General features: G+C 44.0%; 1 protein-coding gene across 2 annotated transcripts; it reads right to left on the bottom strand.

Annotated features, from left to right (window-relative positions):
- On the bottom strand, positions 1-23925 carry LOC115175655 (basic leucine zipper and W2 domain-containing protein 2-like). Of its 2 annotated transcripts, none has more exons than XM_029735063.1 (12): positions 23831-23925; positions 6646-6716; positions 5191-5367; positions 3352-3455; positions 2763-2828; positions 2455-2590; positions 2254-2363; positions 1796-1966; positions 1461-1607; positions 1157-1295; positions 841-963; positions 1-635 (listed from the first exon to the last, which is right to left on the bottom strand). In XM_029735063.1, the coding sequence occupies exons 2-12, from the start codon at positions 6707-6709 to the stop codon at positions 607-609; spliced, it is 1266 nt and encodes a 421-aa protein (XP_029590923.1). In that variant the 5' UTR covers positions 6710-6716; positions 23831-23925; the 3' UTR covers positions 1-606. The 2 variants fall into 2 exon arrangements, with proteins under 2 accessions (XP_029590923.1, XP_029590924.1); XM_029735064.1 differs by lacking the exon at positions 23831-23925 and adding an exon at positions 7106-7214.
- Positions 23926-25028: the final 1103 nt, after the last annotated feature.

The raw sequence follows: 25028 nt of genomic DNA on the forward strand, positions 1-25028 counted from the left end.
TGAATTCATATAAAAACACTTTATTAATAAAAAGATTAAAGCATTGCCAAGTTACAAAGTTGAGTTTCCATAAAACGAGGACGACAATCTATTGCAGATTGAGGTCTTGACTTCCTCTCTAAACCTGAACAACGTTGGTAAAGGGAGTTCGCTCTGACTGACCTCTAATTAATCCAATCCTTAATAATAAAAAATAAAAAAAAGCTTAAATATCACAGATTGGGTGGTCTTGATAGATGACATCTAGTCTCCTGTCCTGCTGAAGTTGAGTCGGGAGGGTCCCGTGGTTTTTCACTGAGGGTTGCGCTTTGATTGAGGAGTCTAGGACCCCTGGTCGGTTAGGCAATATGGATGGGCGTGTTCCAGGTGGTTTTTATTGCATTCACACATTATCTCATACTTCTTACAATGCCTGGATAAGTATTTCTCTTGAATGTATCAGGAACCACATTAATATGATAGTCTAGCAAATCTTCTAAAATAGTTAGCATGACTGCTTTAAAGACGACCTGGAACGTGCCCTATACGAGATGGGGACTACAGGCTGATTGACATATACAGGCCACAGGATGCAGCAGACTTCAGACTCCTCGTTGGGTTGGTCTGCTAGTCCTCCTCTCCCTCAGACTCAGACTCTACATGAGAAAATAAACAGATTATTATTAAACAGCTCCTCTTAGTGGTGAAAATAGGAACTACAGGTGAGTGCTCATCACAGCCCAAGTCTACAGAATGTTAATAGTCCAGTTTCATTGATTCAACAATGATTTTCTGAAAATGCAATGGCTTTCTTTTCAGTTATTGATTAGGTTACCTGTAACTTTAACCTGTAAATGTTACCTTCTTCTGCATTTTGCAGCCACTCAACAAACTTCTTCATCTGCTCGACAAAGACACCTTTCCCTTTGGTGGTGTGAGTGTCTTTGTACCACCTCAGAATGGCCTCCTCACTCAACACGTCAGCTGGGTGGAGAGAAGACGGACAGAACAGGAACATTTAGCATAGCACCACAAGGAGTTATGTGAAACTGGAATTTCAGTTTACTTCCTAAATTGAAATTAACCCCAACCCTGACTACTAAGACAAATGAAAGAGATCCCTTTTTTTTTTACATAGAAACTGAAACATTGTCCTGTATAAAATGATAACACTGACCTTTGTAGAAGAGCACCACTATCCTGGAGAAGGACTTCATGAAGTGGATATTGTCATAGCAGTACTCCTGGATCCTCAGAAGCAGCACCAGCTCTGACTGGCCCTGGGTGCTGAACGCTGCTAGCAGGGGGGCATAGTGCTGGAGGGGAGAGGATACACACCCCATCAACTCTCATTCATTCATGGTTGATGTTAGCGTTGTGCAGTACTTCGAGGTGTTTGAGGGCCTCCACAGTGACCAGCTCTCATGTTATAGAGTGGTTAGGTTAGGAGTGAGTTAAATTATGAATGGTTGATCATGTACTTTAAGGTGTTTGAGGGCTTGCTCGGTGACCAACTCCTCCTTCTTGTTCCACTCCACAGCGTTCATGAGAATGTTCCACAGCAGACCAATCACAGCCTGCTCCTGGAGGTCACTCCTCTTCATCTCCTCCTTCACGTACACCACCATCTAGAACCACAGAATCATTCTTTACTGTCCATTATGTTGGAGAATGGAATTGATCATTTTTGCTTATACAACCGAACCCAGAGACAAACACACCCCAATGAGGGGTTGAAAGCACAGGGGGTCGCAATGCAGCGCTCTTGGAGCTTGTTCAAGGGCACAAAGGCAGGACATGGTATCTGGTACTACACCTCTCGTATGGGGCAGTCCTGAGAGAGGCGCTCCTGCAGTTCTTTCTGCAGCTCCTTGCGTGTTCCCTGAGACTGCTGCACACGCATGAAGTCTGACAGCTCCTTCAGCCCCACCTCATTGAAGTACTTTGAGAAGTGCTCCATGTTCTGCTTGTTGGCAGGAAACAACTCCTAGAGAAATAACAAGAAGTCTAGGCTCAAACAACTTCCATTGAACTTCAACCCTACAAATTCACTATAACAGTTCCCTCTTGTGGCTGAACCACAGTAAAAAAAAAATAAAAAAATTGCAGCACTGTAAAAGAGTCTCTCTAACCTCTAGGCCAGAGTTTCCCAACCTTTTCCGTTCCAGGGACCACCAAAAGCTCGAGGACCACCATTTGAGGAGTCACTGAATTGTTTTGACTTAAGGTTCAAAACCACTGCTCTAGGCTACCTGCCTAAAAAGTGTTTCTTACCAGGAGTTTCTTATCCAGGTTAGCCTTCCTCAGGGCTGAGGTGACTGCATTGGCATCTTTCTCAGATATCCATGCCTTGAACATCTTCACCGCAAAGGATGCAGAGATACCTGCAAGATACCAATAACAGACAAGAGTAAGAGAGCAACTTGGAAGAAAGCCAGAGATATAAATATATGCCCCCCCCCCACACACACACACCTTCCTTGACAACATTGTCACTGAAGAGGCTGGTGAGGATGGGTGGGGGCAGAGTGCCGTTAGCCAATAGGATACCAGTCAACATAGCGAGCTTGGTCTGCTCTGATTCGCTGAATGCCTTCAGGAACAGCAGGAGCTACGGGATAAAACATCAGGACAGGAAATTATGTAAACTAAAGACAATAGGATAAAAAATATCTACACAGCTGAAGATATAAAGTCTAATCATAAGTACATAGGATAATCCAAAAGTGAAGTAGAACTGCTGTAGTGACTTCATACGAGCCTGTTTCCTATGAATACTTTACCTTTTTCATTTCCTCCTCGAAGGCATTCTGCAGGTACTTGTACCTCCTGATAAGCTTGTTAAAAACCTACAGAAACACACAGACAAACAGAGGGACATGAGATTCAGTGACAGACAGAGCTGGGACAGAGAGGGAGAAACAGATCGTGAAGGAGTGCAGTGACTTTAATCCAGGAGGATTATATAAAAATGATGTCGTCGTGGACACACTGGATACTCCCAGGAGATTGGTGGGTATTAGCAGATCTAATACCACTTCACTGCGGGTGTTTCCCTCCGACATTCCCTTCTACCACAGTCAATGGTAAAACAGAGAGAGTATGTATGTGTGCTCGCGCATTCATGAACAGCCATGGCATGTTCCCCCCACTATCGTCCAGAAAGGAAGGTCAGTACAGGTGCATCAAAGCTGGGACAGAGACTGAAAAACAGATTCCATCTCAAGCAATCGGACTGTTAAATGGCCATCACTAGCCTGCCTCCACCCACTACTCTAAACTTAGTCACTGTCACTAGTCGACTACCACCCGGTTACTCTACCATGCACCTTAGAGGCTGCTGTATTTCATTGTGTGTGTGTGTGTACCAACCTGAGCATAGTGGCGGAGGTTGGCATGGTTCTCCTTGGTGGTAAACACACAGTGTTCTGTCACCTTGGTCTTGTCCCCCTCGTCAATGCGCGTCCCGCCGGGAGCTGAGAGACAGTTATTTACATTACGATTGTAGTGATTGAGGGGGCAGAACCAGCACAGCCGAAGAGGGTAGTGACCCTTGTGCCATAAAGGTTGACACACCACTTCAATGACTATCTATCCTGCTCAGCCATAAAGCGATTAGAAAGAAGAGACGGACGGACAGAACGGTGGACGGACATAGACAGACATGGAAAGTCATTGGGGTCAAGGGTTAAAGGTTTAGCCCTGTTAGCTAGCAGCATGGGTACGTCCTTCCTGTCAGCTATATCTGTAGAATAATCAGAGAGAGACCTACCCATCTACTCTATGTCCAAGACTGATTGATGTAACAAGAAGTTGTGGAGCATAAGGATGAGCGAGATCAGACCCTGATGTACAGTAATTAGATTATTACACAACATTACTACATCCTTCATTACCCTAAAGGGAGGCACTACCCATTCACAGGAAGGAGAGAGAGAGAGAGAGCTTTGTTTCCGCCTAGTCAATCAGCTATTTACTAACATCTCTCCATTTATCTGTTCCACCTGAGGTGGCTGTTGACATAGGATGATCCCTTGTTGTATCCTGTTTGGGATAAATGAGGATGTACATGAGGCCTTAACTACTCACTACACTGTCTTAGATCCCAAACTGCAACCTGTTACATCTGGATCTAATGTTTACTATCTCTGTTGACTTCATAACTGCTTCATAGGACTGTGGTGGATTTTATTTTTAAACATCACTTACTGTATGTATTCATATATCATACCTCCAGTGTAGCACATACTATTAATAGTGTGCCTGCATGAACCAGGTACCCAGCCTTCATGCTACTAAAGGCTAATGTGGTTCCCTGAGAGGCTGGTTCCTTTCATGTAGAGGACCATGTATCCTTGGTTTCCATCTGAGCTGCTCTGTCTCTCCCCTGACACTGCCAGGCGCTTATTATAGGAGCAGGGTAAACCTGTTATCGTTAATGGGCTTGACATGCAGTATGCAGAGACTGACACAGGCCCCATCCTGTGTGTGTGTGTGAGACGGAGACAGACTGACAGAGACTGTAAATTCAATTAATTCTACAAAGATTACACACGGCAGGATGTGAATGAGCATGTGTTTGTGAGCGTGGTCAAAGACACTGTGAGAACTCCATACCATGTAAACAATGTGTGTGGGGAGAAAGACCGTGGTTATAGGGTAAATCTACCAGCTTAGGTCTGCAGGGTCACACGGACCACCAGTTACCAGGACAAAGGGTTCAGCATATTAATCAATGTCCCATCCCCCACCTCACTGAATACAAATATGTCCACAAATACAAAAAACTGTGTTCAAGTACCCTCATCTATTAGTGAGGAAAACTTGGGAGTTAGAACAAGTCCACTGACACATACAGAAGGAACAGTGTATTCGGTTCTCTGGCCAGGATGTCTGTCAGATTACCAGGGTCGTTTCCCATTATCAAAGCCAGCAGTGATCTGTTTGTCCTTGCCTGAGTGGACATGGTCATGCTTGGTGCCCTAGTGTGAATACTGATACGAAGGGACCAGGATGTCCCACTACTGAGCAATGAGCTGAAACCAGGTGCAGATGACCATGATACTATAGCTACCTTAGTACAACTCCTAGCAACCTCATCAAGCGGGGCAGACCTCTTGGTGTAATGGCTAAGATTACTGACTGACAGTCCTGGGACCTGGATTTGAGTCCCGGTCGGGCTGCCTGCTAAATTCGGCGCAATCCACTCACCGAGCATGCTCCCCGCAATGAGGATGTCGAAGAGAGTGTCGGCATAGCGACGGTAGTCGAGTCGGGACCCGGTAACGTCCAGGAACTTGGCTACAGCATCGAGGTCCCCTCCTGCTTCGTTGAGGCCCAGAATAATTGTGTCTCTAAAAACTGTGGGCTCAAACTTCTCCTTTTCATCTGGGTGGGGAAGAAAGAGCAGAGGAGAACATCCTTGTTGCATGTACACTAATGCGTGTTAAAGCTTAACACAGTTAACATCAGAAAGTGAGGTATGGTAAACCATGCATAATACAGTAGATACCTTATGCCAGGGATTATCAACTAGATTCACCTGCAGGATGATTTTCTTTCTTGAGTGGATGGTCAGGTGGCCGAAACAATAATTACAAATAATTGGTAGAATGCAAATTGACTGCAAGAAGCCTAAACAGATATATTTCACTAAAACAATCACTTCAAACCTTGTTTATATTTGTATACATTTGTATACAGATTTTCCTAAATTAAAAATCACCTGAAGCTTATTTTCACAATCTCTAACAAAACAAATAAAATTAAAATGTGCTCAGAAAACTTGTCGGGCCAAATAAGACATCAGTTCCCCAGCCAAGGTGTGATGAGGACAAGGGACCCACTACTTAGCCTGGGGGAGCGTTAGCCTCCCCGATTAATCCTCTGCGTTTTTCACAAAGAACAGTGTCCAAACGATATCCCCTTCATTAACAGATCACTGGGTGTCAACACACGGCTCAAGAGAATCAACAAGGTGCCCCAGAGTATGAACCCAATGTCCCTTTACGTTCTTCTATTCTGTGAGTAATATATATATATATATATAAAAAAATCGACACCCACTGCTTCTGGACTGGCAGGAAGTTCAGCTATAGCCTGGTCCCAGATCTGTTTGTGCGGTCATGTCTGGGAGTTGCCAAGAGAGCACAAACAAGAGCTGGTATTCTAGGAACTTGAACATCTTATTGACTGGGAGCCAGCCTGGATCGCAGTAGGTGTTGTGTAAGAGGGAATGTCAAGCCACAACAATCCATTGCTGCAAGAGAGATGAAACAGAACCCTAGAAGCAAAGAGTATTTATAGTCTGTTTATGTGTGGAGAGGACAGAAGAGAACAGGAGAACCCTGCTAAACCTTTGCTGGTCCCTTACTAAGAAGCAGATCTTAATAGGAGAAATCTAAGCTAAAAGTGTGCATTGACACTCTGGAGGTCGTGAGACTCAAAAGATAATCAAGACATCTCACACAGTTTTAAAGAGGCAGTTGATTTAAGAAACAGGTTCAATTATTTGGTACTGCAACGTAACACTGTCTGCTGTCTTGACAACATATTGGTATTGCAATTTCACACCATGCATGTTGTCTTGACAACATACTGTATGTGGTAAACATTAGGCATTGACATTGGGCGTTGACAGCTGTCTGTGGCTGTAACTCAACTCACCCCTTTTCCTGGTCTTGAACCGCTGGCCTGTTAGCACTGGCTTCTGTTGCTTACCGGTATTCATAAAAGTCCTGAAGAAGAAAACACACACAGAATCAGGAAATGAGCAGACCATTAGCACTACAACATACAATAGTACCATTCCATTTAATGACAGAATCTGTGTTTCCGTCAGGCCTATTGCAACAGCAGCCTGTAAACAACATATTTAAAGGCCTGTAACATTATTCATGTGTTAATATGCCCAAAATATACAATGTCTGACAGTTTACTAACAGTCAACAAACCATTTAATAATAGTTTATAAGCGCTTCAGTAAATCTCAGACCTTCAACACACCTTCAAAATGTCACTGAGCAGCCATTTATTTTCTACAGGCTTCCACAACTAAAAGTCAGATGTCCACATGCTCAACCAGAGTCCAGAAGGCTAAAGGAACAGGTGAAAGCTCTATGCTTACCAGCTGTGAGTCCCTCTTAGCAGTGACAGTGAGTTAGAGTTTCACTGAATGCCCTGTGAATGTCTAAGACTTGTCCTGCCTGTCAACCTTGTGCTATATACTGTATATTGCAGGTTCATCCCTGTCCATGTCCCTGCAGCGTAAACTAGTCTCTCAATGCATTTCCCTCTGAATCCCCCCTGCTTTCTCTTAGACACATGTCAAATTACAACAAGGACATGTCTGACCACGGTAGAGGTCGACCGATTATGGTTTTTCAACGCCGATACCGATTATTGGAGGACCAAAAAAAAAACGATACCGATTGGAGAAAAAAAACTAATTATATATATATATATATATATATATATATATATATATATATATATATATAAAAAACAAAAAAATTAAAAATACAATAAAAAAATTTGGCTAATATTTATTTATAATAATGACAATTACAACAATACTGAATGAACACTTATTTTAACTTAATATAATACATAAATACTATCAATTTAGCCTCAAATAAATAATGAAACATGTTCAATTTGGTTTAAATAATGCAAAAACAAAGTGTTGGAGATGAAAGTAAAAGTGCAATATGTGCCATGTAAAAGCTAACGTTTAAGTTCCTTGCTCAGAACATGAGAACATATGAAAGCTGGTGTTTCCTTTTAACATGAGTCTTCAATATTCCCAGGTAAGAAGTTTTAGGTTGTAGTTATTATAGGAGTATTTCGCACAATATGATTTGTATTTCATATACCTTTGACTATTCTCATAGGGCACATTAGTATTGCCAGTGTAACAGTATAGCTTCCGTCCCTCTCCTCGCTCCTACCTGGGCTTGAACCAGGAACACATCGACAACAGCCACCCTCGAAGCAGCATTACCCATGCAGAGCAAAGGGAACAACTACTCCAAGTCTCAGAGCAAGTGACGTTTGAAACGCTATTAGCGCGCACCCGGCTAACTAGCTAGCCATTTCACATGGGTTACACCAGCCTAATCTTGGGAGTTGATAGGCTTGAAGTCATAAACAGCGCAATGCATTGCGAAGGGCTGCTGGCAAAACGCGTGACAGTGCTGTTTGAATGAACGCTTACGAGCCTGCTGCTGCCTACCACCGCTCAGTCAGACTGCTCTATCAAATCATAGACTTAATTATAACATAATAAACACACAGAAATACGAGCCTTAGGTCATTAATATGGTCGAATCCGGAAACTATCATCTCGAAAAGAAAACGTTTTTCCTGTCAGTGAAATACGGAACCGTTCCGTATTTTATCTAACGGGTGGCATCCCTAAGTCTAAATATTCCTGTTACATTGCACAACCTTCAATGTTATGTCATAATTACGTAAAATTCGGGCAAATTAGCTCGTAACGAGCCAGGCGGCCCAAACTGTTGCATATACCCTGACTCTGCGTGCAATGAACGCAAAAATGACAATTTCACCTGGTTAATATTGCCTGCTAACCTGGATTTCTTTTAGCTGAATATGCAGGTTTAAAAATATATACTTCTCTGTATCGATTTTAAGAAAGGCATTGATGTTTATGTTTAGGTACAGTCGTGCAACGATTGTGCTTTTTTCGTAAATGCGCTTTTGTTAAATCATCCCCCGTTTGGCAAAGTCTTTGTTAGGAAGAAATAGTCTTCACAGTTCGCAACGAGCCAGGCGGCCCAAACTGCTGCATATACCCTGACTCTGTTTGCAAGAGAAGTGACACATTTTCCCTAGTTAAAAGAAATTCATGTTAGCAGGCAATATTAACTAAATATGCAGGTTTAAAAATATATACTTGTGTATTGATTTTAAGAAAGGCATTGATGTTTATGGTTGGAGCAACATGTACCTAAGCGATTATATGCAACGCAGGACAGGCTAGATAAACTAGTAATATCATCAACCATGTGTAGTTAACTACTGATTATGATTGATTGTTTTTTATAAGATAAGTTTAATGCTAGGTTGCAACGTACCTTGGCTTCTTACTGCATTCGCGTAACCGGCAGGCTCCTCGTGGAGTGCAATGTAAAGCAGGTGGTTAGAGCGTTGGACTAGTTAACCGTAAGGTTGCAAGATTGAATCCCCAAGCTGACAAGGTAAAAATCTGTCGTTCTGCCCCTGAACAAGGCAGTTAACCTACCGTTCCTAGGCCGTCATTGAAAATAAGAATGTGTTCTTAACTGACTTGCCTAGTTAAATAAAAGGTCAATAAAAAAAAATATATATATGCCAAATCGGCATCCAAAAATACCGATTTCCGATTGTTATGAAAACTTGAAATCGGCCCTAATTAAATCGGTCATTCCGATTAATCGGTCGACCTCTAGACCACGGTACACACACAGGTTCTTTGAGGGCACAGTCCTCCTTAGGACAGACATATACAGTCTGAGACAGGCCAGTACTAAAGGGTCAAGGGATTAAGGAGCCTTATAATCTACTTTACCACACCAAGACATGTTGTCTGGAGGGGATTCCACAGAGCACACTGTAGTAACCTTGTCCCAGACCTGGATGTGCTTTAGCCAAATTCTGACTATGGGTGACATGTCATAATTGGTACAACAGTGCCAGGGTACAGGCAAAAGCCAGAGTGACAAGTCTGCTGAAAACTGGGAGAAAAAAGAAATATATATATATATATATATATACATACATATATATAGCAACACATCAAAACATTTCTGGCCAGCTACTACACAAACATGCTGAGGATGGCAAATAAAATAGCAGAGGAACCCTCCCATTTGGGTTCAACTCAGAGTTGGCGCTCCTGCCATCAAGGAAGCACTACAGACTCCCATGTGTGCCACACAAACTGATCCTGATGAACAAATGAGAACATTAGGGACATGCCATCTCTCACCATTTCGCAGTGCATTCTCTTGTACGTAAAGCAAAAATCTGAAATTCAGACAAAGAAATATCTAATATCATGTTTGGCATGACAAGGAATGAGCATAGCAGAGAGGACTTGTTTGAATTCTACAGATGGGTTTAGGCTATCTGTATCTGAAATCAAATAAAAAGGTGTATTGGTCGTGTACACAGATTTGGAGAAGTTATCACAGGTGCTCCAACAGCGCAGTAATAATAGCTAGAAAACAATATGCAAATAATCCAAAAGTAAAAATGTATTTATCAGAACGAGCAATGTCAGAGACCGTGATATAAATACAGTACCAGTCAGAAGTCTGGACACACCTACTTCTTACAGGGTTTCTTTATTATTACTATTTTCTACAACGTAGAATAGTGAAGACATCAACACGATGAAATGACACAAATGGAATCATGTAGTCCTTCTGTGTTTCCTGTCTCTGTGCCAGTTCAAGTCAACCAGCGTGTTTTTCTATTCTCTTTTACTAGTCCTTCCGGTGTTGGCCTTTGCCCGTTTTTCTGGACTCCATTCCCGCCTGCCTGACCATTCTGCCTGCCCTGACCTCGAGCCTGCCTGCCATTCTGTACCTCTAGAACTGGTTGACCTTTGGTCGTGGACAGGCAATTCTCTTGCCTACCCCTTTTGGGTTGTTAATAAACAGTCGACTCTAACCATCTGCCTCCTGTGGCTGCATCTGGGTCTCGCCTTGTGCTCTTAAATTGTACGCCGCCTTATGGGACTCCCAATCACTGCTGGATTTGAACCAGGGATTGTAGTGTTGCCTCTTGCACTGAGATGCAGTGCACTAGACCGCTGCGCCACTCGGGAGCCCCGTGTTGCGTTGTGCATAAGAACAGCCCTAAGCTGTGGTATATTGGCCAAATACCAGACCCCCTCAGGCCTTATTGCTTAAATATACAGCACACATTCCAAAATCATGTGCATTAATATGGAGTTGGTCCTCCCTTTGCTGCTACAACAGCCTCCACTCTTCTGGGAAGGCTTTCCACTAGATGTTGGAACATTGGAAGCAAGTCCCCCCAGCATTCAGCCACAACAGCAATAGTGAGGTTGGGCACAGATGTTGGGCGATTAAGCCTGGCTCGCAGTCGGCGTTCCAATTCATCCCAAAGGTGTTCAATGGAGTTGAGGTCAGGGCTTTGTGCAGCCCAGTCAAGTTCTTCCACACTGATCGACAAACCATTTCTGTAAGGACCTCGCTTTCTGCACCCGGCATTGTCATGTTGAAACAGCAAAAGGCGATAACCAAAAACTGCTGCCACAAAGTTGGAAGCACAGAATAATCATTGTATGCTATAACGTTAAGATGTTCCTTCACTGGAACTAAAAGGGCCTAGCCTGAACCATGAAAAACAGCCTCAGACCATTATTCCTCCTCCACCAAACTTTACAGTTGGCACTATGCATTGGGGCAGGTAGCATTCTCCTGGCATCAACTAAATCCTGATCCGTCCGTCGGACTGCCAGGTGGTGAGGAGTGATTTATCAGCGTTTCCACTACACTAAAGTCCAACGACGGCGAGTTTTACGACACTCCAGCCGACACCTGGCATTGCGTATGGTTATTTTTGGCTTGTGTGCGGCTGCTCGGCCATGGAAAACCATTTCATGAAGCACCCGACGAACAGTTCTTGAGCTGATGTTTCTTCCAGAGGCAGTTTGGAACTCGGTAGGGAGTGTTGCAACAGACACAATTTTTACGGTCCCGTTCTGTGTGCTTGTGTGGCCTGCCATTTCGTGGCTGAGCCATTGTTGCTCATAGATGTCTCCACTTCACAATAACAGCACTTACAGTTGACCGGGGCAGCTCAAGCAGAGCAGAAATTTGATGAACCGACTTGGAAAAGTGGAATCCTATGACAGTGCCACGTTGAAACAGATCTTCAGTAAGGCCATTCTACTACCAATGTCTGTCTACGGAGAATGCATGGCTGTGTGCTCGATTTTATACACCTGTCAGGAAAGGGTGTGGCTAAAACAGCTCATTTGAAGGGGTGTCTCCACACACACACACACCACCGATCATTAAATGTTTTAGAACACCTACTCATTCAATTGTTTTTGTTAACTGTTACTATTTTCTACATTGTAGAATAATAGTGAAGACATCAAAACTATGACAACACATGGAATCATGTAGTAACCCAAAAAAAAGTTACAAATCAAAAATATATTTTATATTGGAAATTCTTCAAATAGCCACCCTTTGCCTTGATGACAGCTTTGCACACTTGCAAGCTCTCAACCAGCTTCACCTGGAATGCTTTTCCAACAGTCTTGAAGGAGTTTCCACATATGCTGAGCACTTGCTGGCTGCTTTTCCATCACTCTGCGGTCAGACTCATCCCAAACCATCAAAATTGGGTTGAGGTTGGGGGATTGTGGCAGCCATTTCATCTGATGCAGCACTATCACTCTTTCTTGATCAAAAAGCCCTTACACAGCCTGGAGCTGTGTTTGGGTCAGTGTCCTGTTGAAAAACAAAAGGACAGTCCCACTAAGCCTAAACCAGATGGCGTATCGCTGCAAAATGCTGTGGTAGCCATACTGGTTTAGTGTGCCTTGAACTGTAAATAAGATATCACTGATAGTGTCAACAGCAAAGCCCCCAACACTATAACACCTCCTCAAAATCAAAAGTCAGTCAGTATCTGGTGTGGCCACCAGCTGCATTAAGTACTGCAGTGCATTTCCTCATGGACTGCACCAGATTTGGCAGTTATTGCTGTGAGATGTTACCCCACTCTTCCACCAAGGCTCCTGCAAGTCCCCGGACATTTCTGGGGGGAATGGCCCTAGCCCTCACCCTCCGATCCCAGACGTGCTCAATGGGATTGAGATCCGGGCTCGTCATTGGCCAAGGCAGAACACTGACATTCCTGACTTGCAGGAAATCAGCTATACTGCTCGTTCTGTGCGTGGTGGCATTGTCATGCTGGAGGGTCATGTCAGGATGAGCCTGCAGGAAGGGTACCACATGAGGGAGGAGGATGTCTTCCGTGTAACGCACAGCGTTGAGATTTCCTGCAATGACAATAAGGTCAGTCCAATGATGCTGTGACACACCGCCCCAGACTGTGACGGCCCCTCCACCGCCAAATCGATCCCTCTCCAGGGTAGAGGGCTCGGTGTAACGCTCATTCCGTCGACGATAAACGCGAATCCGACCATCACCCCCGGTGAGACAAAACAGCGACTCGTCAGTGAAGAGCACTTTTTGCCGGTCCTGTCTGGTCCAGTGACGATGGGTTTGTGCCTATTGGCGACGGTGTTGCCGGTGAGGACCTGCCTTACAAGCCCTCAGTCCAGCCTCTCAGCCCATTGCGGACTCTGAGCACTGATGGAGGGATTGTGCGTTACTGGTGCATCTCAGGCAGTTGTTGCCATCCTGTACCTGTCCCGCAGGTGTGATGTTCAGATGTACCAATCCTGGGCAGGTGTTGTTACACGTGGTCTGCCACTGCGAAAACGATCAGCTGTCCGTCATGTCTCCCTGTCTTAGGCGTCTCACAGTACGGACATTGCAATATATTGCCCTGGCCACATCTGCAGTCCTCATGCCTCCTTGCAGCATGCCTAAGGCATGCTCATCTGCGTGAACGTCTTTCTTTTGGTGTTTTTTCAGAGTCAGTAGAAAGGCCTCTTTAGTGTCCTAAGTTTTCATAACTGTGACCTTAATTGCCTACCGTCTGTTAGTGTCTTAACGACCGTTCCACAGGTGCATGTTCATTAATTGTTTATGGTTCATTGAACAAGCATGGAAACAGTGTTTAAACCCTTTCCAATGAAGATTTGTGAAGTTAGTTGGATTTTTACGAATTATCTTTGAAAGACAAGGTCCTGAAAAAGGGACGTTTCTTTTTTTTGCCATATACATATATAAAAGAAATGATGCTGTGGGGACAGCATGTGAATAGAAAAGGTGTACAGCAGTAATTATATAGGATGAGCCGTGACTACAAAACAGTATATCAAGTGGGTAAAACAGTATGTAAACATTCAAGTGACTAGTGTTCAATGACTATGTACAGTGCATTCGGAAAATATTCAGACCCCTTATATTCAGACTTTTTCCACATTTTGTTATGATACAGCCTTATTCTAAAGTGGATGAAATAGTGTGTGTGTCCCCCCCCCCAATGTCCCATAACGACAAAGCAAAAACAGGTTTTTAGAAATGTATATTTAAAAGAAGACCTGGAAATATCACATTTCCATAATTATTCAGACCCTTTACTCAGTACTTTGTTGAAGCACCTTTGGCAGCGATTTCAGCCTTGATTCTTCTTGGATATGACTCTATAAGCTTGGCAAACCTATATTTAGGGAGTTGCTCCCGTTCTTTTCTGCAGATCCTCTCAAGCACTGTCAGGTTGGAAGGGGTGCGTCGCTGCACAGCTATTTTCAGGTCTCTTTTGATCTGGTTCAGGCTCTGTCTGGGCCACTCAAGGACATTCAGAGACATGTCCTGAAGCCACTCCGGTGTTGTCTTGCCTGTGTGCTTAGGGTCATTGCCCTGTTGGAAGGTGAACCGTCGCCCAAGTCTGAGGTCCTGAGCGCTCTGGAGCAGGTTGTCATCAAACATCTCTACCGTTCATCTTTCCCCTCGATCCTGACTAGTCTCCCAGTCCCTGCAGCTGAAAAACATCCCCACAGCATGATGCTGCCACCACCATGCTCCCCATAGGGATGATGCCAGGTTTCCTCTAGACGTGACGCTTGAAATGGAGGCCAAAAAGTTCAATCTTCTTTATAAACATGCTTAAAGTGTTCATTTGTTTACAGAGAATTAGCATTGGTTAAATTGAGATTTGAATGGAGTGGCAGAGTTTTTCCCTGTGAGTGTGGATCGGTTTTTAGCGGAGTGGTTGGAAAGATCTTGGTACAGCCTGACAGGATGTTCTCAATGCATCTGTAGAAGTTTGTGAGGGTCTTAGGGGACAAGCTGAATTTCTTCAGTCTCCTGAAGTTGAAGAGGCGCTGTTGCGCCTTCTTGACCACACTGTTTGTGTGAAGGGACCATTTCAGGTCGTCAGGGATGTGCCTGCCGAGGACTCTGACTCCAAAGGGGAGATTCTGTCATGCCACTGGCACCATCAGTCATAGTGAAATGTAATTTACTGACTAGCCTCTGGTTAGAAAAGAGGTCATCAAAACTTAACCATTTTATCACTGAGTTGTCATTTATATAACGAAGCAGAATATTTCCAAAAGAAAAAAAACATTTAGCATTTCTTATTTTACATTATTACAAGTAATAATGCATTATACCTGCAGGTATTATAAACTCTAAGACATTAAAAAGGCTCATACATGCTTATTACAATCTATAAAGCATTATAGATGCAGGTGCAAGTCTTACCAACAAATCATATTTGATGGTTAGGGGTTACTTAAGGTTAGAGTGAGCCTCGTCTCCCTACAGCTCTGCACACTGTTTATTCTGTAAAAAGACCGAGAGTACCAGACAATACCCACAGCTTCAGTTTTTTTACCCCAGTGAGAGCACAGAGAGCTGGGCTAAGGACCGGTAGTCCGCCCTGGGGGATGGTAGAAGTGGTCCCACAGCAATTATCAGTGTGGAAGATGTAAACAGGACTCACCTGATGTAAACCTCCACACAGTTATGCGTCACCTCAGATGTAACATTGCGAAAAGGAGAAGAAAAGCTGCATTTGTCTGTGATGAGGCATTCAATCTGAATAATGTCCCTTTTCAATACCAGGTTGTCTGTGAAAAGGCCCATTACTCGGTTTTATCCCAAGTAATGGGGGAGAGAATTTTATTAAAACAAAATAATCTCACAATATTTCTCCTCTGTTCATTTAGGCACCTAGAGCCAAATCTCAGGGTAACAGTCTGTCACGAGAGACTCCTCTGTTAGTGGACCTCTTCTCTACTCCAATGACTCCATGACAGAGGACCAATTTGATGTGGATGGCTGCCCTAGTAACGTCGCTGACCAGTTTCATAACCACACGTAGATATGGTCAGTCACAACTACGGTTGCAAAGGGAAGGAAATGGTCAGTCACAACTACGGTTGCAAAGGGAAGGACATGGTCAGTCACAACTACGGTTGCAAAGGGAAGGACATTTTTCAGTATATTTCCAGACATTTTCCATGGGACGTTAAGCCCTGGAATTAGGGGAATTTTGCTAAAATTCATTAAAACATTTTTTAAAGTTAGCTTATAAACAGTGATGTCACGTCCTGACCAGTAAAAGAGGTTGTTTGTTATTGTAGTTTGGTCAGGGCGTGTTTGTTTAGTGTTTCGGGGTTTGTTGGGCTGTTAGTTCTAGTATGTCTATTTCTATGTGGTGTTTATTGGGTTGACCTTCAATTGGAAGCAGCTGCTCCTCGTTGCTTCTAATTGAAGGTCCTATTTAAGAGGGGTGTTTTTTCTATGGGATTTGTGGGTAGATGTTTCCTGTTTTGTGTTTGTGCACCTGACAGGACTGTTTAGTCTGTTGTTTTTGTATACGTGTTTCTTTTGATTTCCTTCTTTAATAAGAAGTTACACGTTCCCGCTGCGTTTTGGTCCAATCCCTACGACACCCGTGACAAGTGAACCTTTTTTTGTGGGAAAAACATGAGGAAATTCTAGGTCTTGCGGCATATTTTGGTTAAACTATCCACAATTGCATGCACAGTGCACTCTTCCATCACATGTACAGCTGATTCTCAAGAGCTTGCACACTAATGAGATGCTATTGAGCCCACACTACTACACTGAGCCAAGAACCACATGCTTTCTGGTAAGTTTTGATTACAATACTGGGTGGGTGAATACAGGACACATGATTTTTTTATTAACTAGTAAATAGTAGCCTACAGCAACATGCGTTAATCATTTCTAAATTGTTAACAATTTCTGCTAGTTAGTTTTTGCTACCATGTGGGTTTTTAGCTTGTTTGAGCCTGCTAACTGAGTGTTAATTCACCTGTTTCCATACATGTTTCATTTTAAAACATTTCTTACAAAAGGAGTTGTTTAATCTAACTGCTTAACTATTTATCTGTACATGGAATTGAATTGTTTTTAACTTTTTATTCTTCAAATCTTTACAGGAAAATGCCACTGGCACTATCTGATGTGTGGAGACATTTCACTGCAGTGAATGTAAATGGAAAAGCTGTGTACATTTGCAAATACTGTGCCAAATCATGTGAAGAATGCAACAAAGGTGCAGAATCATCTTGCCAAGTACATAAAGTTCCCTCAGCGCTCACAACAAGCAAACTCTGACAAAAGTCCCTTTACTTCCTATTCGAGGTGAAAAATGATGAATCAGACACCTTATCGATAGCAACAGCTCATGGTCCTCCTGGAATTATATGTTGTTTTTTACTCAATGGAGGAACTGTCAGAAATGCTGAGGAATGTCTTGCTCGAGCTGTGTATGCAACTGGTTCATCTCTGATGCTCACAGGCAATGTGTATTGGTAGAGATTTCTGAATGTTTTTCTCCCAGCATACACCCCTCCAACCAGACATGATTTATCTACTCATTTACTGGATGCAGAGTTCAACAGAGTTCAAGTGAAGGTCAAGCAAATCAGAGAAAGCAGACTGTGTTGCAATCATCTCTGATGGGTGGTCGAATGTTTGTGGGCAAGGAATAATTAACTACATCATCTCAACCAGTATTCTACAAGAGCACAGACACACTGTTCTCTACATTGCAGATGAGCTGAAAGCAGTCATCAATGACCTTGTACCACAGAAGGTGACAGAATGCTGCGAACATGAACACCCATTGGCTGTGCTTCTCATGCATTGAAGCAGCTCCTCAAGGACATCATGGATCTGAAAACAATGGATACACTCTACAAGACAGCCAAGGAAATGGTTAGGTATGTGAAGGGTCATCAAGTTATAGAAGCAATCTACCTCACCAAGCAAAGTGAGAAGAATAAGGGCATCACATTGAAGCTGCCCAGCAACACCCGTTGGGGTGGTGTTGTCGTCATGTTTGACAGTCTCCTGGATGGGAAGGAGTCTCTCCAAGAAATGGCCATATCACAGTCTGGCGATATGGACAGCCCCATCAAGAGGATCCTCATGGATGATGTATTTGGGAGAGTGGTAAGCAGCCTGAAACCTATAGCAATTGCACGGATTGCGGGACACAATGCCATCCTGTCTGATGTTCAGACTCTGCTTGCAGATGTAAGAGAAGAAATGTGTACTGCCCTGCCCACTTCACTGTTGCGCCAAGCAGAGGAAATTCTGAAATACATCCAAAAGCATGAAGACTTCTGCCTGAAGCCCATACACGCTGCAGCGTACATGTTGGACCCCAAGTATGCTGGCAAGAGCATCCTGTCTGGTACAGAGATCAACAAGGCCTATGGTGTCATTACTACCGTGTCTCACCACCTTGGCCTGGATGAGGGCAAGGTTTTTGGCAGTCTGGTGAAGTACACTTCCAAGCAAGGGCTTTGGGACAGAGATGCAATATGGCAGTCATGCCAACATATCTCATCAGCCACCTGGTGGAAGGGACTGTGGAACTGAGGTGGTTTCCCCTGTTGCCTCCATCATCCTCCAAATCCCACCAACATCAGCCGCCTCAGAGCGCAACTGCTCCTTGTTTGGGAACACACACACCAAAGCACGCAACAGGCTGACCAATACAAGGGTTGAAAAATTGGTGGCCATGCGGGCAAATCTGAGGCTTTTTGAGCCTCACAACGAGCCATCCTCAACAAGGTTGGAAAGTGAGAGTGAAAATGAGGTCTCAGTCTGATGTTCAAGAGGTAGACATTGAGGTCCAGGGAGAAGACATGGAAGCCTGAGAGGAAGACAACCAAAGTCTAGAAACTAAAGCTATCATTTTACAGATGTTGAAAACGTTTTTGGGAGATGCGATGGATCATTCAATATTCCCTTTTGTTGTTCAGTGAAATCATCCCATGTGAAGAGTCAACTCATTTAATTAAAGTTAAATTCGTAACTAAATAGTTTAAAAATGTATATTGGAAAGATTTAAACATTTGCAATTATGTCTCTGCCTCCTTCTTTCCACTCCTCTCCTCTTTTGACCTCACCCTCTCACCTTCCCCCCCTACTCACAAGGCAGGCAATACGCTTGACCTCATCTTTACTAGATGCTGTTCTTCCACTAATCTCATTGCAACTCCTCTCCAAGTCTCCGACCACTACCTTGTATCCTTTTCCCTCTCGCTCTCATCCAACACTTCTCACTCTGCCCCTACTCGGATGGTATTGCGCCATCCCAACCTTCGCTCTCTCTCTCTCCTGCTACTCTCTCCTCTTCCATCCTATCATCTCTTCCCTCTGCTCAAACCTTCTCCAACCTATCTCCTGATTTTGCCTCCTCACCCCTCCTCTCCTCCCTCTCTGCATCCTTTGATTTTCTCTGTCCCCTATCCTCCAGGCCGGCTCGGTCCTCCCCTCCTGCTCCGTGGCTCGATGACTCACTGCGAGCTCACAGAACAGGGCTCCGGGCAGCCGAGCGGAAATGGAGAAACTCGCGTCCCTGCAGACCTGGCATCCTTTCACTCTCTCTCTACATTTTCCTCTTCTGTCTCTGCTGCTAAAGCCACTTTCTACCACTCTAAATTCCAAGGATCTGCCTCTAACCCTAGGAAGCTTTTTGCTACCTTCTCCTCCCTCCTGAATCCTCCTCCCCCTCCCCCCTCCTCTCTCTCTGCGGATGACTTCGTCAACCATTTTGAAAAGAAGGTTGACGACATCCGATCCTCGTTTGCTAAGTCAAGCGACACCGCTGGTCCTGCTCACACTGCCCTACCCTGTGCTTTGACCTCTTTCTCCCCTCTCTCTCCAGATGAAATCTCGCGTCTTGTGACGGCCGGCCGCCCAACAACCTGCCCACTTGACCCTATCCCCTCCTCTCTTCTCCAGACCATTTCCGGAGACCTTCTCCCCTACCTCACCTCGCTCATCAACTCATCCTTGACCGCTGGCTACGTCCCTTCCGTCTTCAAGAGAGCGAGAGTTGCACCCCTTCTGAAAACCTACACTCGATCCCTCCGATGTCAACAACTACAGACCAGTATCCCTTCTTTCTTTTCTCTCCAAAACTCTTGAACGTGCCGTCCTTGGCCAGCTCTCCTGCTATCTCTCTCAGAACGACCTTCTTGATCCTAATCAGTCAGGTTTCAAGACTGGGCATTCAACTGAGACTGCTCTTCTCTGTGTCACGGAGGCTCTCCGCACTGCTAAAGCTAACTCTCTCTCCTCTGCTCTCATCCTTCTAGACCTATCTGCTGCCTTTGATACTGTGAACCATCAGATCCTCCTCTCCACCCTCTCCGAGCTGGGCATCTCCGGCGCGGCCCACGCTTGGATTGCGTCCTACCTGACAGGTCGCTCCTACCAGGTGGCGTGGCGAGAATCTGTCTCCGCACCACGTGCTCTCACCACTGGTGTCCCCCAGGGCTCTGTTCTAGGCTCTCTCCTATTCTCGCTATACACCAAGTCACTTGGCTCTCATATCCTCACACGGTCTCTCCTATCATTGCTATGCAGACGACACACAATTAATCTTCTCCTTTCCCCCTTCTGACAACCAGGTGGCGAATCGCATCTCTGCATGTCTGGCAGACATATCAGTGTGGATGACGGATCACCACCTCAAGCTGAACCTCGGCAAGACGGAGCTGCTCTTCCTCCCGGGGAAGGACTGCCCGTTCCATGATCTCGCCATCACGGTTGACAACTCCCTTGTGTCCTCCTCCCAGAGTGCTAAGAACCTTGGCGTGATCCTGGACAACACCCTGTCGTTCTCCACTAACATCAAGGCGGTGACCCGATCCTGTAGGTTCATGCTCTACAACATTCGCAGAGTACGACCCTGCCTCACACAGGAAGCGGCGCAGGTCCTAATCCAGGCACTTGTCATCTCCCGTCTGGATTACTGCAACTCGCTGTTGGCTGGGCTCCCTGCCTGTGCCATCAAACCCCTACAACTCATCCAGAACGCCGCAGCCCGTCTGGTGTTCAACCTTCCCAAGTTCTCTCACGTCACCCCGCTCCTCCGCTCTCTCCACTGGCTTCCAGTTGAAGCTCGCATCCGCTACAAGACCATGGTGCTTGCCTACGGAGCTGTGAGGGGAACGGCACCTCCGTACCTTCAGGCTCTGATCAGGCCCTACACCCAAACAAGGGCACTGCGTTCATCCACCTCTGGCCTGCTCGCCTCCCTACCTCTGAGGAAGCACAGTTCCCGCTCAGCCCAGTCAAAACTGTTCGCCGCTCTGGCACCCCAATGGTGGAACAATCTCCCTCACGATGCCAGGACAGCGGAGTCAATCACCACCTTCCGGAGACACCTGAAACCCCACCTCTTTAAGGAATACCTGGGATAGGATAAAGTAATCCTTCTAACCCCCCCCCCCCCTTTAAAAGATTTAGATGTACTATTGTAAAGTGGTTGTTCTACTGGATATTATAGGTGAATGCACCAATTTGTAAGTCGCTCTGGATAAGAGCGTCTGCTAAATGACTTAAATGTAAATGTAAATGTAATGTCTAGGTATGATAAGGTAAAAGGTTTGTTTGTCTACATATGATAAATATCTCAATTGCAAAAAACATCACATTTAAATGGTATTAATTTGCATACATTCCCGTTAATTCCGACAGAAAGTTTCCACCTGTGAATATTCTCCAAAATGTGCAACCCAACATGCACACATGGACACATCACATTCTATTAGTCACATGCGCCGAATACACCTCAGTCAAATGCTTACTTACGAGCCCCTAACCAACAATGCAGTTAAAAATATGAGTAAGAATAAGAAATAAAAGTAACAAGTAATTAAAGAGCAGCAGTAAAATAACAATAGCGAGATTATATACAGGGGGGTACTGGTACAGAGTCAATGTGCGGGGGCACCGGTTAATTGAGGTAATATGTACATGTAGGTAGAGTTATTAAAGTGACTGTGCATAGATGATAACAACAGAGAGTAGCTAGGATAATGGTGTTGATGTGAGCCATGACCAGTTGTACGCACAGGCTTTGTAGGCCTGTCCAACTGACATTCAATGCCCAAAATACAATTCCTGGAAACAGGCAACAGTCGCCAGAGAATGCTGACGGGGAGACAGCCTCTGTGGAGCTCAATGTTTCTGATAACTACAGAAAGTGTGTGCTTGTGTGAGAGGATGACAGTGAAACGTGACTACAGTATAAACAGACTGGTCTCATATATTAGACATAACATAGTAAACATATGTTACATTTGGTATGAGAGAGTGGTTGGTCAGGCTGGATGGCTGGTGTATAACGTGAACGTCTAGCAACCCAACGGTTGTGAGTTTGAATATCATCAGGGACAACTTCAGCATTTTTCAACTGCTTACTACATTTGAGCTACTTAGCATGTTAGCTAACCTTATCCCTTTATCTAATCCTTCTCCTAACCCTTTAACCTAACTCCTAAACTTAACCCAAACCGCTAACCCCTAGCCTAGCTAAACACCTAGTTAGAAATCATATATTGTACGTTTTGTAAATTCGTAACATTTAATACGAATTGTAATTTGTAACATATCATACGAAATGGGATGTCTCGGATGTATGTACAGAATAATACATAATGCTCTGAGATTAGGTTGGTATAAAATAACGCACCTCAATAAGTGAGTGAGAAAGACACTTCACCTTAACGCCTGTGTCCCATCATATTGTAGGTTAGCATTTTGTGATGATTGTTCTGGAGGCACTAGCTAGCGTAACCACATAAAATCACATTTTAAACCTAGCCTGAACCTTAACCTCACTGCTGACCCTTAAATAAGACCAAAAACCTCATTTTTGTTTCATGAAATTTTACAATACAGACTATTTTGACTTTGCAGCTGGCCTATCTAAGGGGAACTAGCTCAGTTCTGCCTCAAGGACAAGCCTCATGATTCAGACTTGATAAGGTATCAACCACTACAAAAACGTAAATTAATTATAATTATTATAAATTAATTATAATCCACATAATTCAAATTTCCTGTTGCTACTGTAGCAAACTGTCTCAAATGAAGATCCTACAGTCAAGTGAGCAGCTCTCAACTATAGCCATTTAGCCAACACAGTCCCAACGAGCTCAGCGGCAGAGCGGTTACCTCGTTATTCTCGGAACACTGATAATCTGGACACGTGAAGACAGAGCTGCATATGATTATTTTATTTACTTAACTAGGCAAGTCAGTTAAGAACAAATTATTTACAATGACGGCCAAACACTAACCCAGAAGATGCTGGGCTAAATTGTGCGCCGCCCTATGGGACTCCTAATCACGGCCGGTTGTGATAAAGCCTGGAATCGAACCAGGGTCTGTAGTGACACCTCTAGCTCTGAGAAGCAGTGCCTCAGACCGTTGCGCCATTCCGGAGCCCCGAGGATATCCAATTCCAAATATACCCAAATGCCAGTCTCGTTCTCCAGTAGGCTATTAGGTCTTTGGAGGACGTGGGCACTATCATGTCACAAATAATGTTTATAAAGCTTATTTAAAATGATACATACTGGGTAGTAGCTACATTGTACAGTAGCCCATGCCCGTAGTCATCTCCAAAACCGCCCAACCCCTGCGCGCACCTGTAGCGCACCTCATGGTGGGCAGAACCAGCTTGATATTTGTCGAATAAAACACTTCTGTAAATAAGTACTTACGACGAACAACACAAACATTTTAGGAGAGTGTAAGGCATGATTCCAATTCCGTTACATGACTAAACCTGTCACAAAATCTCGCCAAGCTCATCAAGTTTAACAGTTAAACCTGAAATAGTATTACATTTCACGATGTGAAATACTTGAGGGACTTACCCTGCAGTGGTTGCCTCTACAACAAGTTGAGATGACCGACGAGAAGAAAGAATAGTAATTTATCACAGCGTTGGACTGACCACTTGAAATACAGCCGGGATAAACCAAAGACGTCAGCATAGTGGAATCCAGGCAGAATCAAATATACCAAACGATACATTAACATACAGCGATCTTTGTACTTCAAATACATTTATTACAAACGATTTTGAATATAGAGAGGTATAATACTATATGTTCGATATACATGCATAACATTAACGCATTTTAAATGATGGACAATCTGTCACCGCTTTCTTCACATTGTGGTGTAGTCCAAGGACGGTTTATTCCTTTTAGAAATTTGGTGAAGTAAATCACCTTTTACTGTCGTCATGTCAAATGGAGTAACGAGTTTGGGATAAATACATATCCACAGCAATATATTGTTTGTCAACACTTGTGAACTCAGAATATTAATTACATGTTAACAACAAAGAGAATGGCTGCTCCCAAGATAGGTGATCTTTCAGCACACGAGCGGGAAATATTTAAGATTATTGCTGCAGGTAAATTTCTTGTAGATTTTTTTTTGCCTGACTTTGTAAACACGCTTTTCTGTTATTTTCACTTTTTCAGTGCGTTTTGCCACAATATTGTCTTGCGTTGTCACACCAATATGATTAAAACAATTATCCACAGGCATTTTTGCTTCTTGCATTTTCAGTAGGCTACAATTTTGCTGTTGTCATGTGTACTTCCTCTCCGGCCTCTAGGTCATCAGGCTGCTGATTATCGCGCACACCTGTCAAGGGCACCAGCACCTCATGACCCTCACTGGACTCCATCACCTCCTTGATTATCTTCCCTATATCTGTCACTCCCCTTGGTTCTTTCCTCAGGTGTTATTGTCTCTGTTTTTATATAGGTGCGGTGTTTGTGTTTCGTGTTGATTGGGTTGTTTATTGAAACACTCACTCCCTGTACTTGCTTCCCGACTCTCAGCACACTCGTTACAGCTGTAATAATTTCATTAGCCTAGGTTACTTCCCATAGTAGTCGCAATATCATTATGACAAATTAAATCTTTTTATACCAAACTGCTGGAGTGCAGCTGTTTTCACAATCGCAGTTTCTTGCCAAATTGTAGAGTATACCTATGGGGAGAGAATGAAAGATTGCACAGATCATTTATAAGGGAGAATGTATGAGATCGAGG

Source organism: Salmo trutta, chromosome 36 (genome assembly GCF_901001165.1).
Source record: "Salmo trutta chromosome 36, fSalTru1.1, whole genome shotgun sequence".
Lineage (NCBI taxonomy): Eukaryota > Metazoa > Chordata > Actinopteri > Salmoniformes > Salmonidae > Salmo > Salmo trutta.

Coding starts and splice junctions, on each gene's coding strand:
- LOC115175655 (XM_029735063.1), bottom strand. CDS start 6,709: ATGAATACCGGTAAGCAACAGAAGCCAGTGCTAACAGGCCAGCGGTTC. Junction 2,829..3,351: donor ACCTCCGCCACTATGCTCAG/GTTGGTACACAC, acceptor GTGTTTCTGTAG/GTTTTTAACAAGCTTATCAG. Junction 1,296..1,460: donor AAGCCCTCAAACACCTTAAA/GTACATGATCAA, acceptor TCTCCCCTCCAG/CACTATGCCCCCCTGCTAGC.